This window comes from Varroa destructor, unplaced genomic scaffold (assembly GCF_002443255.2).
Source record: "Varroa destructor unplaced genomic scaffold, Vdes_3.0 BEIS01000002.1, whole genome shotgun sequence".
Taxonomy (NCBI): Eukaryota; Metazoa; Arthropoda; class Arachnida; order Mesostigmata; family Varroidae; genus Varroa; species Varroa destructor.
The window spans coordinates 54,226,546-54,246,564 of NW_019211455.1; the positions used below are offsets into that span (position 1 = coordinate 54,226,546).

General features: G+C 41.5%; 1 protein-coding gene across 12 annotated transcripts in view; it reads left to right on the forward strand.

Annotated features, from left to right (window-relative positions):
* Dys (Dystrophin) overlaps positions 1–20,019 on the forward strand; it is a 252,876-nt gene that overhangs the window by 17,131 nt on the left and 215,726 nt on the right. For 10 of the 12 annotated variants that reach the window (XR_002670685.2, XM_022790388.2, XM_086981254.1 and 7 more), the window contains 5 exons: positions 8,304–8,398; positions 9,922–10,041; positions 10,402–10,539; positions 11,141–11,359; positions 11,644–11,772. Coding sequence is in view for 11 of the 12 variants with exons in the window: in XM_022790388.2 (XP_022646123.1) it covers positions 8,304–8,398; positions 9,922–10,041; positions 10,402–10,539; positions 11,141–11,359; positions 11,644–11,772 (701 nt within the window). In the remaining variant the exon portion in view is untranslated. Of the gene's footprint in view, positions 1–956; positions 3,286–8,303; positions 8,399–9,921; positions 10,042–10,401; positions 10,540–11,140; positions 11,360–11,643; positions 11,773–14,277; positions 14,786–20,019 lie in introns of those variants that run through there. The other 2 variants (XM_086981257.1, XM_086981258.1) reach the window with 2 other exon arrangements.

A 20,019-nucleotide genomic window follows, 5' to 3' on the forward strand; every position in this document is an offset into this window, starting at 1 on the left:
ATTATACTTACATTAAGTTTACGAGCGTAAAATTTAGTTTAAATAGGATATTATAATATGGTCACGAAAAACCGCGTGTCTTTTAAGCCTAGTGTTTTTTCCAACTAACCTAAAGCCTTTTCCTTTGTCGATACGAAATATGCGTACACGCACGTCAGACTTCAGCCAGCAACATTCTGAACTTGGCACCCAAGAACGGTCTCTTAGCTGATTGGACTATTGTCGCCGCTTTGAAATGATCAATTCAAAAAGCCTTAATGCTTAATCTGTCATGCATATTCTAAACACTTGGCAGCTATCAGTCGATCTAGAATTTAGCTAGGACCTAACAACCTAATTACGAACTTAAGAGCTCGCTCTAAGATGTAAAAGGTACACCATGTCTTTTATTCATAAAGGTTTCCTTCAGACCGAGATAGAATATCCATCCTAACCATGCCAGGTCGTGTCCGATCCGTCGACATGGGCACAGATCGCTGAATTTCTCCTCATGTCCACGGCGCTTGATCCAAGCTAGCCAGACAAACGTCTAACCAACAGGCATCAAAACAGAATCGCCACGACCGACTATCGAATCGCTAGGCCGTTAATGGCCAGCTTGGTTAACAACGCAACGTTTGCCTGTTTCTCAGCCATTGGCGATCTCTAGAATGAACCAACAATCACCAGCATGAGGCTTCGCATCAATGCACCGGATGACCGGATGGATTTGACGTGCGAGTACTAGTAGAGAACATGAGTGAGTTGTATCAAAGTGCTCCCTGCGTAGATCGCGCATCACTCTCGCCCGCCGCTGGATCGCCGAATCGACCGTCCGGTCAAGTCAAGATGGCGTCTGCCTGTCCATTGTCGGTCGGTTGCCTATGCTGCAGCTGCGATTGCTCCTGCCACGGGCTGGTCCCTGAACAGCTGCCGCTAGAGGCGCGACTGCCAACTTCGTTTCTCCACGTCTCAGCGTGCTGGTGTGTTTATCGCTGTTATTGTTCCCGGTTCTTCTCGTTTACGCTTAGGCGCAGCTGCGACGACGACCAGGAACGGAGTCGAGAGAGAAAGAGTTGTCCGTAGGAGTCATAGTAGTATTGCTGTAGCTGCTGTTGTTATTGTAGAAGAAGCGCCACCGTCCTGCGCTGGATCTCCGTACGCGCTGCGGCTCCTTGTGGCGCGGCCGCAGCGCCCGTCTGCTCGTGCTGTGGCAACCGATGCTCAGGCGGGCAGCAAAGACAACAACAGGCAACAAAACTTCAGCGCAGCAGTTTCTTTGCCGTAACTGCTTAGTTGCGGTAGCAGTTAGCGTAGCAGTCAGTGGTTGCTGGTTCGCCGCGGTCGCAGCGCACCGCCGCAATTCAGTTCCGTTCTGTTCAAGTCAGCTCTGGACGAAGGCTCGACTCTGCCTCTTGCTGTTGTGGCTTAGACGGTCCATCAATGTGTGCTGAGTCAAGTCGGCTTTTAGACCGTAGTCGCTGTTCATTGTCCAGCCAGATCTAGAGAATGAACCAAAGAGTCATTGAGCAAGTGGCTAGAATGGCCAGGCAGCTACAGCAGTATCTGGCGGGTGAGTAGCCGGACAAGGCGCCATCATTTCGACGAGCATCTCTGCATTTGGTTGGACAACGACGGTGGCGGCATCAACCAGCATCCATTCCTGAGAACAGAGTGTCATTTACCGCTTTCCGTTCATGCCCTCTGACTTGCATGCAGTACCTGCGTTTACTGTAAGGCTGCACGGCGTCGCAACAGTAACAGCATCGGTAGCAGCTACTGGCATTAGACACAGCCCCCCGATCAGAGTAGAAAACAGATCAGAAGCAGGTAGCTACAGCAATAGAACTGGTGGCAATCGCCAAAGCGAATGTGAGTTGGCCGAATCGGCTCAGCAAGGAGCGCTGACTGTCGGCCTGTTTCAGTGCTCCAGCCGTCTGCTGCTATTACTACGACAAATACTCCCACTATTCTAATTAGCATTGCTGATCGTCGCGCTCCCGTGCTGTGACGCACTGCTGCGGCAGTTGCTGCCGTCGTAAGTGACCGCTGTCGGAACTGAGTGGTGCCGTTGCCGTGAGCTCTGAGCGCCATTTAGATTGCATAGCCCCAGTGTCTGGGTTTAACGTATGGTAGCGCCTAATCCGAGTAACCTGTAGTGATGCGATAACAACTCGTTTAGTGAGCGAGTGTTCTCCGTATCTCTGCTAATGATCAGCGGTGGCCCCAGACTTGCCACCGTCACTGCGCTGTTGTGCAAGTTGTTATTCGCTAATTGTTGTGGATGCAAGCGTTGAGGTACGAAGCAGAGTACGACTCTCATCCCACACCATATCACCAACGGCACAGACATCGTTTGGCGGGTTCAGGCATCGTCAGCTGCTACAACTCCTGTCTCGTTCCTGTTGCCAGTGTGGCGGTAGCTTCCGCACCCCACTCCCCCCCCCCGCACGGCAAACGTCCACAGCATAGCGAAGACACAAGACTGCAGCGAATTCGAAATGTCTCTATGCATCCAGCCAGCGGCTACGGGCTGAGACCGACTGAGAGATGAAAACGCCGAGACAGAGTAATCTGTCACTGCGTGAGAACTACAGAGATCGAGAAAGAGAGAAGGCTTCAAGCCCTAAATGACTACAGGGGTGTCTCACTTTAGAACTTACTGACAAGGAAGTTAAACAACTTAAGCAACTGACTTAACAGCACAGGAATAACAAATAACTGATCCGATACGGACGGTGTGTGGTTAACTATTTTAGGGTTGGGTGGTAAAGTAATAGTGAAAAAGGGATGAGGTAAAGGGCAGAAGTGCAGGGGTTAAGTGGCTATCGTGGTGAAGTGATTCATCGAAGTTTAACGTGAGATATTGGGTGTTGGTTCGACAGCTCTCTTGCAGTTGTGGTGACAGTTTACAGCTGAAAAGCTTGCGTTGTTAGGTGAAGAAGAAGTTGCTTAAGTTCCGCGTTTTGTCTGCTGGTACTAACGAATGGTTGATTTCCTACGGATGTCGCCATTGGTTGGTGTGTTCATATTCGGGCGCAGCTTTGTTACTGTTCCAATCTCCATCTCCCGTTTCGTGACTGAAGGGATGTGAGATGACGATTACTCATCAAGCTCAATGAATAAAGTGGTAGCGCCGAAATCGGATGAATATCGTTTCGACCGCCCTAGGACGTTGCCAGCAGCGGAGCAACTATTTGTCGCATCTCGTGGGTTAACACGTCTCGTCGCGCTGGTCTCGCAGTGCTATACAGTGAAGAAACGACCTTAAAATTACCTTCGCCATCATGGATCCATCGGTGCAAGGTAGGAAGGCGAGAAGCGGACAGGGAGCCATCTGAGATGCAGATATATTGATGAAGGACCATAGACAAATATAGTATTCACCGAATATTAGCGACAGTCGCTCAAATACATGTTGACGTTAGATGCATCTATAAAAGACATTCGGAACAGCGAGGCAAACGTCGAACATCATTTATGTCAAGAAAAGATTACTTTACTGCGGATCATCCGTGTTTCCAACAACAGTTCGACGGGCAAAAGCTTACAGAGACTCGCTTGAACGTGTGGAATAACCTACTTAAAGTTTTGCTGTAACTTCTTTTAGTATAATTATAAGTAGTAAATTTTTTTAGTACTTTTAGTATTTTTAACAATTTAGTATAATTATAGTATATTTAGTGTAATTATAATATAATAGTTACAATGTTTACATTCAAAATTACCAAGTTTATTAGCGATACACACCAAACACTATCTCATCTTTAAGAAGCAGGTCTCACTATTGCTTTAGATCAGTATTAGATATGATGGTCAAAGGCAAGTGTTTAACAAGTTGCTAATCTTTGCAGTATCTAGAGGCACGATCCGACCATTTGATATCAACTTCTTTGTAGCTCCCAGCAAAAGACCAATAGCAAAGTGGTCGGCGATAGCATTAGTAGCCGTAATTGTTACATAATAGTGATACGATGTAGAGGCTGTTTTCCTCATGTGTCCATTCAAAAATATCGACTTATAGTTCGAGTTACGCCGACTAAGCGGCAAACACATCAATAGGCGAATAGATTAATTGAACAATTGACGGCTTCTACATCATCAACCAATAGGTTCAATACAGTTTCTCCCTCTACGTCAGTGGCGGCGTCGTCCTCTGATGATGTTGACAGATCGCGATCGTCGCATCAACTGAGAGTCTGTGGCTGACACCCGGAGGCGGCTGCCTGTTGCTTCGGGGCAGTTGTCGTCGGTGCTGGCTGATGTGTTGCCTCCGCCGCAGGACTGAGACACGGCCTCGTTGGCGGTGGCTCCACCTATCGCTTACCTTTCAACAAGCTTCGCGAGCGTTCATAAAATGAAAGACCACCATCATCTAGGCTAGCTATCAGATCGGCCCAACATTTTGCTTAGGCACAAAGGGACACACAGGTGGTTGCATTCGAGCTACAACAGAACACTGACTTTTACTACGTATTTGGCATTGGGCCTGGAGGAACACCACAGAGACAGGACCACATAGGTGTATTAACTTACGTGGAACTCAGATGGATAATACCTATCGTCGGCGGGAACTAGCTCTACTTCGTGATTAGTTCGCTTGATGTTCGCTATAATATAGTTAAATACAACAGGTAGTGCAAAAATTCAGCGCAATTAGTGGAAAAAATGGATGCCAACGACCAATCGTTACAATGGCTTCAGCTGCTCACGGGTTTAGCTCTCTGAGAAAGTAACGAACCATAGCGTAATCTCCGGAGAGGCAGCACCTGTTGCTCAAGGCACTTTGAATCCTGTTCTGGTTGAAGATAACAACAGAGTAGTTAAACGATAGAGGTAGATGCATGAAACAACGTTTACTTTGTGTTCACAATAATAATAATAATACGCCTGTTTATGTACAGTCGTTGAAAGAAATTTCAACAGTCAAATAGAAGCCGGTTGCTAATGAAAGGCCTAGGTATTGGGGTGTTTGCCCTCTACGTGACGTATTTTCTATCGGGTGTTGTTATATCGCAGTTCATGTCGCTTCTAAAATATGATCAATTCAATTTCTATAGTATGGACACTGAGTAATATGTGTCAATTTTGACCTTACGTCATAAGCACTGATCCCTAGTTTGATCATCACAGTCTTCATGTGAAACTCTAGTCTTCACCGAGCTATGCGAAGCTAATGCACTCAGTTACAAAAGTCGACAGCAGTAATCTGCATACTAACATTTATAAATGCCACGTAGTTTTCTAGTTAGCAACAAAGATGATTCGAAGGTTAATATAATGATGCTATCTGATGTTATCAGATGGCATTGTTATTGATAAATCTAATAGAGCTAACAACAGGACGCTCCCATCGATCCAGCTACGCTGTTGAGCTTAACGCAAACGAAGACTGACTAGGGGCATATGTTCTAGATTGGCTTTTGTCGCCATGCTTTTAAAAAGCAAAGCGTACGAGTCGAACCTGATTGACGTTGTATGCATAGGAAAAAGATAAACGATTTCTTCTATTTTTGCCATTATCATTATTACGGTACCAACTTCCAGCTTCGAGCGGGCTATGCCTATTTGATCCGAGCTACAGTTTGGTATGGGGGGTGACGAGCATGTCAATTCCACTTTCTCACCGACCTGAACACATATTTATACCAAACTGATTTTTATTATTATTCCTTAGAGTTACAATCCAATATGGCCAATTGCTTCGTTCAAAGCGTACATATCCAAAAATAGATACATAAGAGCTATTTTCGTTTGGCGATAACCAATGTGCCTTCCGACCAATTATTGTATGCGTTCATCAATTACTTACAGTCTAAGAATATGTTTATAGGAACCCGTTCAGTTTGAATTAGAATAGTTAGAAGTTTTTCTAATTTTTTAAGTAAAATAAGAGATCATTTTCGGCCACAATTTGCTATTCTGACCGCTTCCGTCAGATGGCACACTGGGTGCAGCTAGTTGATCGTAGTGTAATCGTGAAAATATACTTTGCTCTCAGGTTTGTCCTATTCTTCTTGCACCTTTCTCTTATACTTCTGGCCGTTTACTCATTCGTATGAAGCGTTTCCATTAGATTGTTTCTATTTATAACTCAAACTCCGGTAGAAGTTGCTCTTGTTTTAAAAAAAATTGTTTTTTTTTTTAATGTTGTGAAGAAATATCCGCTGTAGAAACAGCACAGTAGGCCATATTATATTCAGATTAACGGAGTCGTAACACCCTAACAAAGTGAACAGGCTTTTTATAGACTGGTCACAGAGATGACTGTTTTTTTGCCGGTTTTTCCAGATCATAAAATTTCAAAACAGCGAATTTTGCTTTCTCTCAACGATCTAAGCTACAATTGTCACGTGCCAAATAAGCTTTATAATCATTGATTATCAGTTATCACGTTTAAATAATACCCACAGCCATATCATTACCATAGCAATGATCTAACTTGCTATAACATATCTATGTGATAATATCTATTATCTTGATGCGAATATCATAATACTCGTGTCATCCGTGCAGATCAGCTGTTGAAGATCATTATGCTTAGATGTGACCACTCTTCGCCCTTGCTCATTAATTAAGTTATCGATATTACGCGCAGTGCTTGTTGATGTCCGATAACGTGTGCGGCTTTTTTATCAGCAGAGCGGGCCAAGTCATCACCTGCGACCATGTTTGACCTCCTTCCCTTAGAAGGGGGAGTATCCGTTCGCCAAATGGCCAAAGTCATGTGTGCCTGTCAGAACTGTTCAGCCAAGAACCAACATCGATTGATCAGAGAGCTAGAGGATCAGCATACTTCCATCAGATTCTGCTGTTTGCAGTGGAAAAAATAGGTTGAACATTGAGGAAAGACGTTAGCTAATTAGAAGTATTCTTATTTGCTTGAAGAAGGGCAGCGTGTGGAATAGAAAGATATTGTGTCATATGTAATAGTTACTACATCGTCGTATTACAACAAAATGCGGTAACAGCTTAGTTACAAGACAGTATGTAGGGTCACTTGGTTCGAGCCCGACAATTGGGATGTTTTTTTCGTATAAAGATAGAGTTTTTCGGGTACACAGCATGTATCATTAAAGCAAGCCTATAAGATCTGCATTGCCAATACAGAAGATAAAATTTGCCCCCCCCCCCGTTAATCTCGTATCTGTAAAGGTAAGCCTTCAGAGCTGTGGCCACAAAAAAGATTACTGCGAACTTTGATTTTTTAAGCAGTTAATATAATTCCTTCGTTAAGGTCCTTCTGTGCTAGGGAACGCTTCTATTTCACTCATACGTGACACTCAATGCTGGTGCTTGTTTGAAATCTTTTGACGTAACTTTCTATTGTCACAATACAAGCATGCTGGGTAATCATTATAGTTCCGTGCCTGTGTAAGAAGTTTGAAGGGCTATACTGTATAAATACGATATTACTAATAGTGCATTTTATTTTATTTGAAAAACCACTCCGTGCTTTGTAGAATGAGTCAAACAATTTATAGTTTGTTGCTTTTTGTGATTTCTGTGTCCCACGTTCTGCTGATGCTTGTCAATCATCCGAAGTTATTCTGTTCCATGAGTGTATTTGGGTCAATCCGAACCTGGGCCCCTTGCGTTAAGTAAGTTTAAATACCTCGAAACTCAAAGTTCGGTAGATCAGTTTAAAGCAGTTAGCTAAATAATCGTTGTGTTGCTAAGATACTATTTGCCGAGATATATTTCTGTTAAACTACTTTCGTGTTATCAGGCTAGATAATTTTATTAATTTTCTATGCAGAACCAATAGTAAGTAGCTTCCTATAGGTTTCTTAGATTGGCATGCGTGTGGTAATAATGTCTTCCGTACTAGATAATACGATGACAAGCCAATCAGTGGTAATAAGCACCACGGGCACGCTGCGATATAAAATCTATAAATGAGGACTGTAGTTTAAGAAACAACACAGTAGATTTTACATTTTGCTAGTCATACATCGTTTGTACTTTGCCGATGTTTGTTAGTAATTTATTCCTACTTAGACGATTGGGTGCTCACTCTATGCTACGTATCATACAATGTTGTTAAAAAAAACAGGACAATTTCGATTAGGAATTTGTACTATTTGTACGTAAATTAGATATTCACAAACTATCCGTTCGACGAAGAGACAGCCTTAGAATAAAAACGAGCTAGAATTTGCGGCACGAAATTCTAAAAATCGAAAGTAATTAGTAGATAAAAATGAGACCATGAATTCGGCTGCAAAACCACACATGGATTCAGGGAAAAAGTACCCACTGAAATCTAATAGACTGATCGATCTGCAGTAAATTAGCCCCTGCGTCTATTATGTCCGTTACAGATGAACGCGAGGACGTCCAAAAGAAGGCGTTCGCTAAATGGATAAATCAGCGTTTGGTACAAGGAGGCTATGAACCGCTCAAAGATCTCTTCCTCGTAAGTTTAACCTTTTGATTTTATGATATCTATTCTGGATAGTGAGGAAATCATCTACAAAAAACCATCACGATGAAGCTAACGCCACATATAGGCTGTAAAAAAGATATGAGTTGGTTGCTTATAGCTAAATGATTAATCTAAATGAAAAAGCTTCTATTAAACTATTCGTCCTCGTTTAAATTTAATAAATTAAATATAGAATCTATCTTCCCACATTATCACTTAATAGGTGTCTACGCTTGAAGTGATAAGATGCTCGATTTAGGTTAAACATATTTCCTTCGATAGAAGCTAATCGGCCAGTTGACCTGTACAATTTATCTAAGTCATGTTAGAGTCGGGAACGTCTAGAAATGACGACCTTTACCGCCGGTTTGCTGAACGTCAAGGGCTGCAATTTCTTGCTCGCCTAACATTATCTTATCGGTATATTAGTCCGTACTGAGGTCGAATAGAATTCGATTTTTATATCTGTGCATAATTTAACCTTTCCCCGATTTCGAACATAATGTCTACCAATTGGCTCTAGCATCTATTTAACATTTGAAAGCTTAAGAAAAATGTACGTATTTTAAAAACACGTAGATACATTTTTCATACATTTTGACGGGTGATACCTTTGAGATATATCTAAACATGTATTTAGTTTAAGAACTTTAGCTCATCGTTAGGTGTGCTAAATATTATATCTCGAAACCGTGAACAGTGGACAAATTAAGTGTCTTTTTAAACGATTTGTATTAGTAGAACTATACTATATATAATAGAACTAGATGGCTGTAGACAACGGTACTGGGTATTTGTGTGTATTGATAAAACGAGGCTCATTGTTGTACAAAAGATTGGTCGAAGTTTAAATAATATTTCCATTGTTTAGTACAAAAACCAGCCGTCAACGCACAAAACTATTATGGGTTGCGGGCAATTAATATAAATGGATTTTCAGAGACACCTACATGTACTACGAATGGAGCAATTTAGTCCAGCTTTGTTGTACACTAAACAGATGCTTTCCTAGAAAATATCCAAACATTTGAAGTAAACGGATAAAGTAAAAAATAGTAAGTTCGTTGTACCCATTGGTAACGTGAAATATCGAATGTATGTTCAAACGAAAGTTGTAATAATGGCAGTATCTCTATTTTGTGAGACAACGACGCTCGTTTTTCGTTCGGTGGCACGTTTCATTTTTCAATCACAGTGTCATACGAAAGGTTGTCATGTTTCGTGTTTTCATCAAGAATCCTAGTGACTACTTCAGTGCTACTCTTTCGGCTGAGCAACGAGATCGACGTTGATCTCATACCTTATACGCAGTTATTCAGGCCGTCCTTTATTGTTTGAATTTTCTTTCCGGTAAGGTAACCTGTTTATGTAACACATCATCAAAGAGGTTGTCTAATGTAGGTATGATTCTTCAGGTGTTATAATCATAGATTGCCTACGTACGGGGCACGTTAACACGACACTTCGCTAACTCTGCTCATCGTCTTACGGCTCCTTTTATTATATTTTTATAGGATCTACGAGATGGCACTCGGCTTCTCCAGCTTCTCGAAGCGTTGTGCGGTCGCCCATTTCCTAGGGAGAAAGGTCGTCTCCGGGTGCACCACATGAACAATGTCTCGCGCGCCTTGCAGGTGTGCACATTATTTCTTAACTATCATTCAACCATTGATCCCTTCATTCTTATAGGCTATATGACTAATACAGTGTAAGAAACTACAGTAGGGATAGGTAGATAATAGTAGGTACTATTGAGAGACATGTGCAAATAGGTTACTGTTTCGCAAAAGCAGTAAATAATGCCTGTTACTTGGCTCGGAAGACGTTACCTTCTAGAATAATATTTCACCGTAAACCAAGTCATGTCTTGTTATCTCTATATAAATCTAAATCGTTTCATTCGACATGAATTTCTATGTCATAGGTAAGCCATACGTTTTCCAATGTGTCAGGGGCTTGCAACATCTTCATAGTCTGCTCTTTTTTTTTTCTAGGTGTTGGATTCACAAAATGTGAAACTGGTAAACATCTCTACCAATGACATCGTTGACGGAAATTCCAAACTTACGTTAGGTCTTATTTGGAGCATCATTTTGCACTGGCAAGCGCAGGATGTCCTTCGAGCTAACAAGGTACGCGTGAAGACAAAGCTCGTCGAAAGATTTATGACCCATCGCATGTGGAAAAGTGCTTAAAATTATATGTTTTTTTTTTTTATCTAACATCATCTACTAATTATTTTCATTATGTGCCATTGCATTAGCCAAGCTACGTACGTCGTAAGCCTTGTGTAGGTTGAGGCGTCCATACTTTTTCTGACACACAACCCGTGATATATCATTCAAGATAGGTACATTTCACTTACCGAGTGCGTAAGCTCAATTTAAAAATTTACGCAAAATATACCTTCACACGCAATGAACAAGTTTTTCCAAAGGGTAAATCAGATGAAAATACATATTCAATGCCAATATGTATAAACAACTAGATCTATGGCTGAGTAATATGCTACAAAAAGTATTTGTTCTAACTAGTAGTCTTTGTAAGAGGCAGTTTCTCGTACCTGTGCTGATCTAGTAGTAATTTCCATAAAATGCGTAAGGTAAAAGGCCGTCGGTCAAGTAGGTGTATTAGTGTTTGCAAATCTATAGATATTAAATACGTACAAAATGACAAGTATGTGCTATCTGTTTAAACTGTTGTGATCTTTTTTGTTTATATCGAACTTCACAGTTGACGGGTCTGCACACTTCGTTAGAACGTACGCTACTCGCGTGGTGTCAGGAGATATGCGCGAATTACGCAAATTATGTAACCGTGACGAACTTCACGACGAGTTGGCAAGATGGCTGGGCTTTCAACGCACTGCTGCATTACCATTCGCCAGATATGTTTAATTTTGAGAACCTGTTCTGTCTCAAAGGAGAGGAAAAACTCGAGCATGCTTTTGAGGTAGGCGATGCTCCTTATTTCAACCTAGTTATATTCTTTAAATTTGGCTAAAATTTATAGGTGCTCACTCCTTGTGTAACAAATGGTGTACGGTAGTGAAGTATATACATATTAGTAGTAGGGTTTCGACGTCGTGTTGATGATAAGCCGCAGTCTATGAGCATGGTTTACAATTTTTCAGATTACTGCTTCAAACGTATGCAAATCGACTGCTTGAGACTCTGTTACATGTTATTCCCTATCTAGCTAATAACAAGTACCTTGCAATACACATATCGGTCCAGGTGGCCCATACATCTTTTGGCATCGATAAGCTTCTTGACCCCGAGGATATGGCGATTCCGGACCGGAAGTCCGTTATGATGTATGTGATGTGTCTGTACCAGAGACTACATCATTTGGCGCCCGCAGGGGTAAGTTTTGCATGTTTTTTTTAACCTCTAAAAATCGACTATTCCGAATCAGCTATGAAGAACTAGATCGACGGGTCTGGTATTTAATTCGTAAAACCATTCGGTAAACAAATGGTTAAACTAGACTATGCATAAATGGCTGTGGCATAAAAACAACGACCGAATTTCACAAATTGTACACTCTTAATTAATGGGCGGAGATATAGTGAGGTTCAGTTATTATGATGCGTATTTTAAACAATCATGGAAATGAAATTCCTCGATAGAGGGCGCAATTCATAATAAAAAAGCCTCTATTAGTATTATTCACTCTACAGATAAGCGATACATAGTACGACGAATGTTGATGACAATGACGATCTGGTACATCTGCGTTTGTGTGATTGAGCTGTAGGAGAAAATTTCGTAGCTACGTGAAGTTGACCCAATTTCAAAAAGCAAATTTGACAAAAGTAAAATACCCACTGTATTCCTTTCCCGTTGACCCTCGTCAATAAAGTTCGTCGGTCACTATAACGTTCCGAAAGTAATATTTTGGAGCCAACACCATTTTCCTTACCAGCCATTCTCTAGTGATTTAGAATACCTATCCGTTATTTTAGCCATGAACATTGAAGAAAGACGTCACAACGTCCAGGATCAAACGTGGTAACACAAAAAAGGTTTAAGGTTAATGCTGTATTTCGTTAGCTCAAAAAATCGACGTTATTATAAGGCGCCGTTTGTCCACTTATCAGTAGACAGTATACCCGACATAAATCGTTCCTGTCCAGAGCTTAGAACTCAGCGAAAATGGCATTTACATTTTATTTGTTAATAAACACATAACCTTTTTTTTTAGTTATAGATTTTTTAATCTTACTGGGCAAAGATATATATTCGATAGATAGTTTTTTAAACGACGAAGTGAAATAATTGGTTGCCTTGCGTTTATAAATATTAAAAGTGTATAAAATAAAAAGCATATAAAAATATTAAAAAAAGATATTAAATAACAATAAAAAAACTGTTAGAATTTATAAATGTGGAACGAATTCTGTTTGATGAGCGTATACAGAGGCAGGGCTTGTGCCTTAATTTAATGTTTGTTCCACAGTGTGATATTTGTCCATAATTGTGACATTCGTCATCAGTAACACAATGACGCCTTTTCGCTTCTAAGCCTTGCTGCTGAGCCATCTTTACTTTTACACTAGCTTGTCGGTCGCGATCCACCTCGACCAGCGATAACTGCCAGTTTAAGCGCTAGAACCGAGCTCATAGGAGCCTCCTTAGACGCGTTTCTACTAGACGCTTTGGACCAACCCAGTTTACCAATAATACCTTAGCTCAACTCCCTTAGACAGCATACGTTTTCCTGTTCAATCGAGAAGCGCTATCCCTGCCCCGCTACCAATGCCAGCGGCACCAAATAGCGCGCTAGCAACAAATTTCCGACTTACAAACTGATGTTATGTCGCCGGCGTACGGAAGCTTGTGGTTGCCCCTATATCATAGTGGGCAGTTGACGTTCAATGCACGCTCGCTGAGTTGGCAATGAGTTCGACGAATGTTTACTTGAGCATAACAGCTAATATGCCTTCTTTGTCTACTACACGGCTGTATTTCGAAATTACTCTGTGGACTACGGAGTAATCCATTTGAATAATAGCTTGTTTATACGGGTAGGCAGACGAAGATAGTCAGAGTTTGAAGCTTTTCGTGAATCCTTTATCGTGGCGATAAGGGGGACCTATAGGGAAAGCGAAATCAGACTCAGATAAAACAATTTGCTAGTGGCTAAGTATTACTATTTTTTACCTGCGTGTCTAAGGGCCTATTGGTATGTTAAATGTTTCATGCTGGAATGTCTTTACTACGAGCCACAATAGCACTATAACGATGGAGGATTTAACACTTAACGGTTAATGGCCGATTTACCGACTGAGCTTTGAGGCGTTTTGCTTCAGCCGGCAACGTAATCGTTCTACCAGGACACGTGCTACACGTTGTTTGCTGTGTAGCAGAAAACCGATTCATTACGCGATTTGGCGGAACTGATGGCTCGCGCTGCGTCCATTAGCGTGTGGCCCTCTCGATATGACGCTTCGTGACGGTTCTGGACGTCTTGTAGCTGGCACGCTTGCAGCTACACAAGAACGCAGCGGAAAGAAGAACAGTTTATCGTCCTGTTGACCGTGCTACCATAATACATAGATGTTTAGACAAACATAAAGAAAAACAATGTCTACTGGGGTGGAGAACCTTGTCTGCTTGGGCTAATGCCACTAATAAATGGTCTCGGATTTTTTGACGAAAACATACACCGGCTGCATTTATTGTGTCTCTCTGTAGCAAAGATCTGCAGGGACAACAAGACATGACATGTTATGATGCTTTAGAGTGTGTGAATTAGACGGCCATTACATAGCAAAGGAGCGACTGTGCGAGGGGATAAAGGAATAATCACTGGAAGAAGAGGAGGAGGTTTGCGCCACGTCGAACGCGCGAGCGAACAAATATGCATAAGGAAAAAAAAGGCCTGTGACACTTTTGGTACGCAGTGTGAACAATCGGCTTTAAGGCAGACTTAGCGCGCAAGCAAGACAGGAGTTACAGGAAGCTACACTAAGTGTTGTCAGTTAATGACGCAAACGGTGAACCAAAGCAAATTCATTAAACTCTCTCTAAGGATAAAATTTGTCCTGTCAACAACCTCCTTTGTAGTAAGTCGTTAAACACATAATAAATACTTTGCAGCTGTGTGTTTCTAGACTTCGAATGAAGTTAATTTAGTTTCAAACAATGAATCATAAAGGATAATACATGGATACAAAGTACGGCCGATGGCGCACTATTGTACGGAGTCTAGAGGACTTCTTCTCATCACCGTTGGATGACGGTATGCAAGGCTTGTCTTATATAGCTGGCTTAGAAAGTGCTCTGAAGGCTAACTGAACGGTCGGAAACGCGGATAAAATTAGACGTGCCTAACGTGTTGCGCTGGCGGATAACTAGAATTATTATATCAATGGTGAGTGTAATAGTATAGCATAAGAGATCGAGAATACGTAGTGAAATTAACCTGTTCTAATTAATACTGAGCCTCGACTCAGCGTACATACAGCGATACTTGCTGGAAAATAAATAATAAGAATAATAGGTAAATTAGTAAAATAATAGGAAATCAGTAAAAAAAAAAAGGTTGTTCAGTTATACGATGTCATTCCTCGTTAGCTGATGGAATACGCAGATACTTCTTTATAAGTTTTAGGGAAATAATCATTGTTTGTCCTTAGTCATAAGCCAAAAAATCATACCTTGCCTATAGAATACCCTTCAGGTAATTTTATAATAGATGAGACCATCTCCTGCTTCAGGTTATCGGAATTCTACATGATGATTAGCACTGCTACGGGCTGGTTATGGTTTAATGGTGACAAAATTGAAAATTGAAATGAAGAAAAAGAAGATGGTGACAAAAGCAATACAATATTCTCACAAGTTAGCTTACGGCATAGTAAGTTGGTCACACTAAGGCCGTGAACGGCTAAGGTAACACCTTTGGTACATATATTTCGTTGTTTAACGATGGCAACTGTGAACCCAAGAGTGTTTCCCGTTTCAGCATAAGCTTTGGTTTTTATATGATATCTAGCGCACTCGTTCGTGTATTCACCGGAGTATGACCGGTACGACACCATATATTCAATGGAGTTCCACAATCTATATATATATATAATCTATTCAAGCGTTTAGCTTAACTGTTTTTTTCACCCTGGCTTAAAAGCGGTTGTTAATAGGCGTTCGTTGCATTGACAGTTGGCCTTATTTTGGCGCCCAAAGGAGTCAACTATTTTGATAATTAGCAAAGAGAACACACGAAGCGTGAGTTTTGTCGTGGCAGGTAAACAGGCCATGATACTCACCGGTGCAAGATACTAGAAATGTACCTTGACAAAGGATTCTGGAGAATGCACCACGTGCGTCCAGCCAGGAAAACCTTTATGACTGAGACACATTCGAACATTCATGTGCCTAAGTGTGCCAGGCGTAGGCGGCTTATCGCTTCGATAGCCAAGTCTGCACGTTTTTATTCAAAGCTTTACTGTGGTTCAAACCTGCATCGAGCACAGAATAACACGTAAGAGCTTTTGAGAAGAACCTAAAGGATCATAACTTACCAGACAGTTAGTACGTCAGCGGCTCCGGTCCTAGTTAAAAAAACACCACCGTGGAACATGAAGACGGCAGAAAAACAGAGCCTTTACGAGTATGAACCCAGGATCGAGGGAAAAAGACAAAGACAAAGACGATTGCAGCCTCGCTGGTAGAGTGGAATGAAATTTTTACAAGTAAATTTGAAACAGAAGTTTTGCAGCGATGGCTGCCTGAAGGTAACTTACGCGTAAAAAAGTTCGCATAGCTTCGAGAAATGGGATTGGCCAGTTCGTGGAAGGTTATCTGCGCCATGACAAATGGCTGACAGTTGGAACCAATGATAGCTGCTAACCCGGACCTAAAAGAAGAGTGATACGACTAAGAAAAATAAGACTTTCGTAGGATAAAACTAATACAGGGTATTTGTACATAGATAATGCTGATTTATGGTTGGGTTCACAGGAGATGCGAAGGGGCGCTTTCCGAGTGTGACCCAGGGTACCTTTTGAAGCTGGAAAATCGACAAGTAACTCTGACCAATTAACCCGGCGAGCACCTGCCACTTCCTCCTACCAATTCATAGTACTGGCGAATGATAGTTAGATAGTGTAGTGAAAGATAAGAGAGACATTGAGAATAAATGGGCTGTGATCTCGATAGAAATAGGCCCAACGATGGGCATGAACCGCACACTTGGCGTACATTAAATAGGCCTCGTCTTAGTAATGCCCGCTCGCGTGTAAATAGTACTAGTGAAACCCTACCAAAGGGAAAATTATTACACTGAAGCCGAATGCGGCCACTACACTAAAAGAAACTCGCGTTGCACATTATGGTAGCTGTTATATTAGTATATAGAGCTTTTATACGATGTTACCTTAATCTGGTTTGGTTTAGAGGACTGTTGAAAAATATACGAGATACATTTCGCTATCAACTTTGGGGTGATCCTCATTTAACTGTATGCGACCTCCAGATAGCGTTCCGCGTTCGAGATGCCTTATCGTAGTCGATTTTCCGTGCAGATTATTACCATGAAGAGGTCTGGCTAGAAGCGATTTTATTGAATTTTCATTCAGGCTATGTAAGCCTTCTGTAGAGAGCCGTTACGCATCAAACTCATTTGCTATTTCTCTGTCGTTAAGTTCAAACGAGCATGGAGCCAGGTAGGGCTGTAAATTGACGATTAATCAGCACGACGTACTAATTGGCAGATGCTATTACCCTTATATGTACGATTATATGTATGCGTAACAGAGATAGCTTAGAGAAGGATGCATAATGGTGAATGGGTAGTGCCTGCATCAGTAGAAACAAGCATTCTCGATTAATGGCTAGAACGTGACTCTTAACCAAGCGGAGTCTGGACCGCCCCTACCCTGTTTTACGAGTTGGACGTTTTTATTATCCAGTAAGTTGCCTACCTTCAATTATGGATCTAGAAAATGAAGTTGTCTGCCCGCATTTTGCGTATGTGTAATAAACGCTGGAGGAAACTTCGTAAGGGAAACTTAGTTACTTCAAGTTTCATTCCTCTGTGTAGCGTTCTCGGCCATAGCAGGGCGGTTCGGCACTTAGTGTGGACGAATTTAGATTCATACGTTGACAAAAAAATTCAATTGACAGTAGTGAGATATCTATCTCGCGGTGGTCCTCTTAGTCAAAACAATACCAGGACTGGAATTCGTTGTCTCAAATCCACCCCGCTCATATACAAAACCTGCTCGCGCAGTTAAAAAGAAAGGTTTCCATCTTTTAATGAAAAGTTGTTTCGAGCATGTTATTTTGTATAGACAGCACGTACGGCGCGTCCACTTCAGGTCGATCTCGCATATGGAACAGTGAAGTATCTCGGCATTAATTTTCAGTTCCGTTGAACTTTGAACGACATATCTGTGACAGTAGCTGATTTTACGACGGACGAGACGCTGACAAAGATAGACAGTTCACCAAATATCGCTTTTGTCGGCAACTTCAGTTAATAATGAACTTTCGCAGACAGAACAATTCTCCATGTTGAAGACTCAGTTATTTCAATTGCGCACTTGTTTTACTATAACGGAGGATACTAAATGTAGTTATAAGCCAAGCTGCCTATCTTGTAGGTCTATCCATATTTTTGTATTCAACCTAAACAACACCAGTAAGTCGATAAATAGATCGAAATGTTTGTAGTGTCCACCTATGTTTGCCTTATTTGTACAGCTACTGAGTGTACATGCGCTTTTGTACTAGTGTTAAGCGATCGACTATCAAAATGCTATAAAATGCCGGAAATCTATTGCTAACCCTATTAAAAAACGCGTCTGATGTTTCGCGTTACAATGTAGACCTATCCATTTTTGCACACTATACGTATTCTCTAGCTTTTTTTTTTTTTTTTTTACCAGTTAGTGATAGCCAGAGCTGCTCGAGCTAACGGCAGCCCGACGACGCGTAAATTGTGGTATTTACTCTGGTCAGCATATCGACGTCCCACCGCTACTCCCTGATGTTAAGTTATCTACACGCAGACGCCAGTCGTCCAGCCATCAAAGGCTAAAGGCGTCCGTTCTGTGTAGAAGACCCGCTCCCGTTTGTGCGGGGGCCGCTACTGTTTGTAAGTCGTACGAAAGAGCATTAGAAATCAGCACACTGTATAGATGCTAAAGCGGCGTCGTGAAACAATCATAAGGCAGAACGAATGACTAAACAATATCTAGTATGAATGAAAAAAAGGAATCTAGTCAAAGAACACGAAACAAACAACCGAAATCTGCGAAGCAATCTAATAGCTACTGCGGATGTGTTTCCATCGGTTTTCTGCGTTCGCAATGAAGAGGAAGCCCGGAAAAATTTCATGGTCACTGACTAGTAGGTTGTGATAATCAGTCACAGTAAATGTAATGTAAACGTAAAAACAGTAAATGTAAATATACTCGTAATGTTTCTGAGAAGAGTTAGTGAATCGTTGGGGAACAGAAGCAGGGTGAATGAAACAGAAAAGTGTCTGATCGAGCCAAATCGGAGTCGACCGAACGAACATGACATTGGGCCTTCGACGGGTAGAAATTCGAATAACAATATGGACCCAGATATCTCGCTTTGTCAACACATATAGTAGTGGGTATGTGGGTTAATGTACAGATCCCATCTCACTAGACATGGTGGAATGATCCTTATGAAAAAATGTCAAAACAGCAGCACTAAACAAGGTTTCATTGATGAGTTGACCTAGCAAGTGGCTATCGTATCAATAGGGTGTTTAGCGGGCGGACTAGACGGAAAGACAGCTGGCGAGTGACCATAGAGAGATCTGGCTATGTTATACTATAACTGGATTCACTTATGAAATGTGTACTTATGAATGAATCGTAAAACGATGCGATGTATTGTAGATTAGTAAATAGATAAAAATTTGACTGCTAGTGACGTTGAGGTCAATCGGTCTCGCGCTTACTTTGGCGGTCGTATATAACTGCGCCGCAAATATGGTATGACCTAAACGTAAACCTAAATTGGTCGAAGAGCGGCAACATTTTGAATAAAAGCTGATCGATTTAACTAAAAATATCAGACTGATTGAGAGATTCGAACAAAATAGCATAGTGTCACTGGGAATTTCAATTAAGTGCCGAAGCCTCTCGGCTCCGATGACGTGTAAGGGGCAATCATATCTGCGGTACGGGTGGAACCGATTTTAATAAAATTTGGGTGAATCGCAACTGGAGCTCGAACCTGGAGCCTTAGGCTTATAAGTCCCTTCCAAAACTGAGACAATCAATTTATGTCAGTCTTATCAGAAAGCAATTATAACCCTTCTGCTGGTCAAATGGGCTCTATAGCCCATATCGTTGTTAACCCATTCATGTTTCACAAACACCATCACGAGATTCGGAAGCCTTCGGTTCGTTTAAAAAATATTGCATTCTACAGCAGTGCGCTGCTGAGAAAAAAAAAAGTTGGCCTACAGACCTTTTTTATGCCTGATTCGGACACGTGACAATACACAGTTGGCCTACAGACCTTTTTTATGCCTGATTCGGACACGTGACAATACACAGTTGGCCTACAGACCTTTTTTATGCCTGATTCGGACACGTGACAATACACAGTTGGCCTACAGAC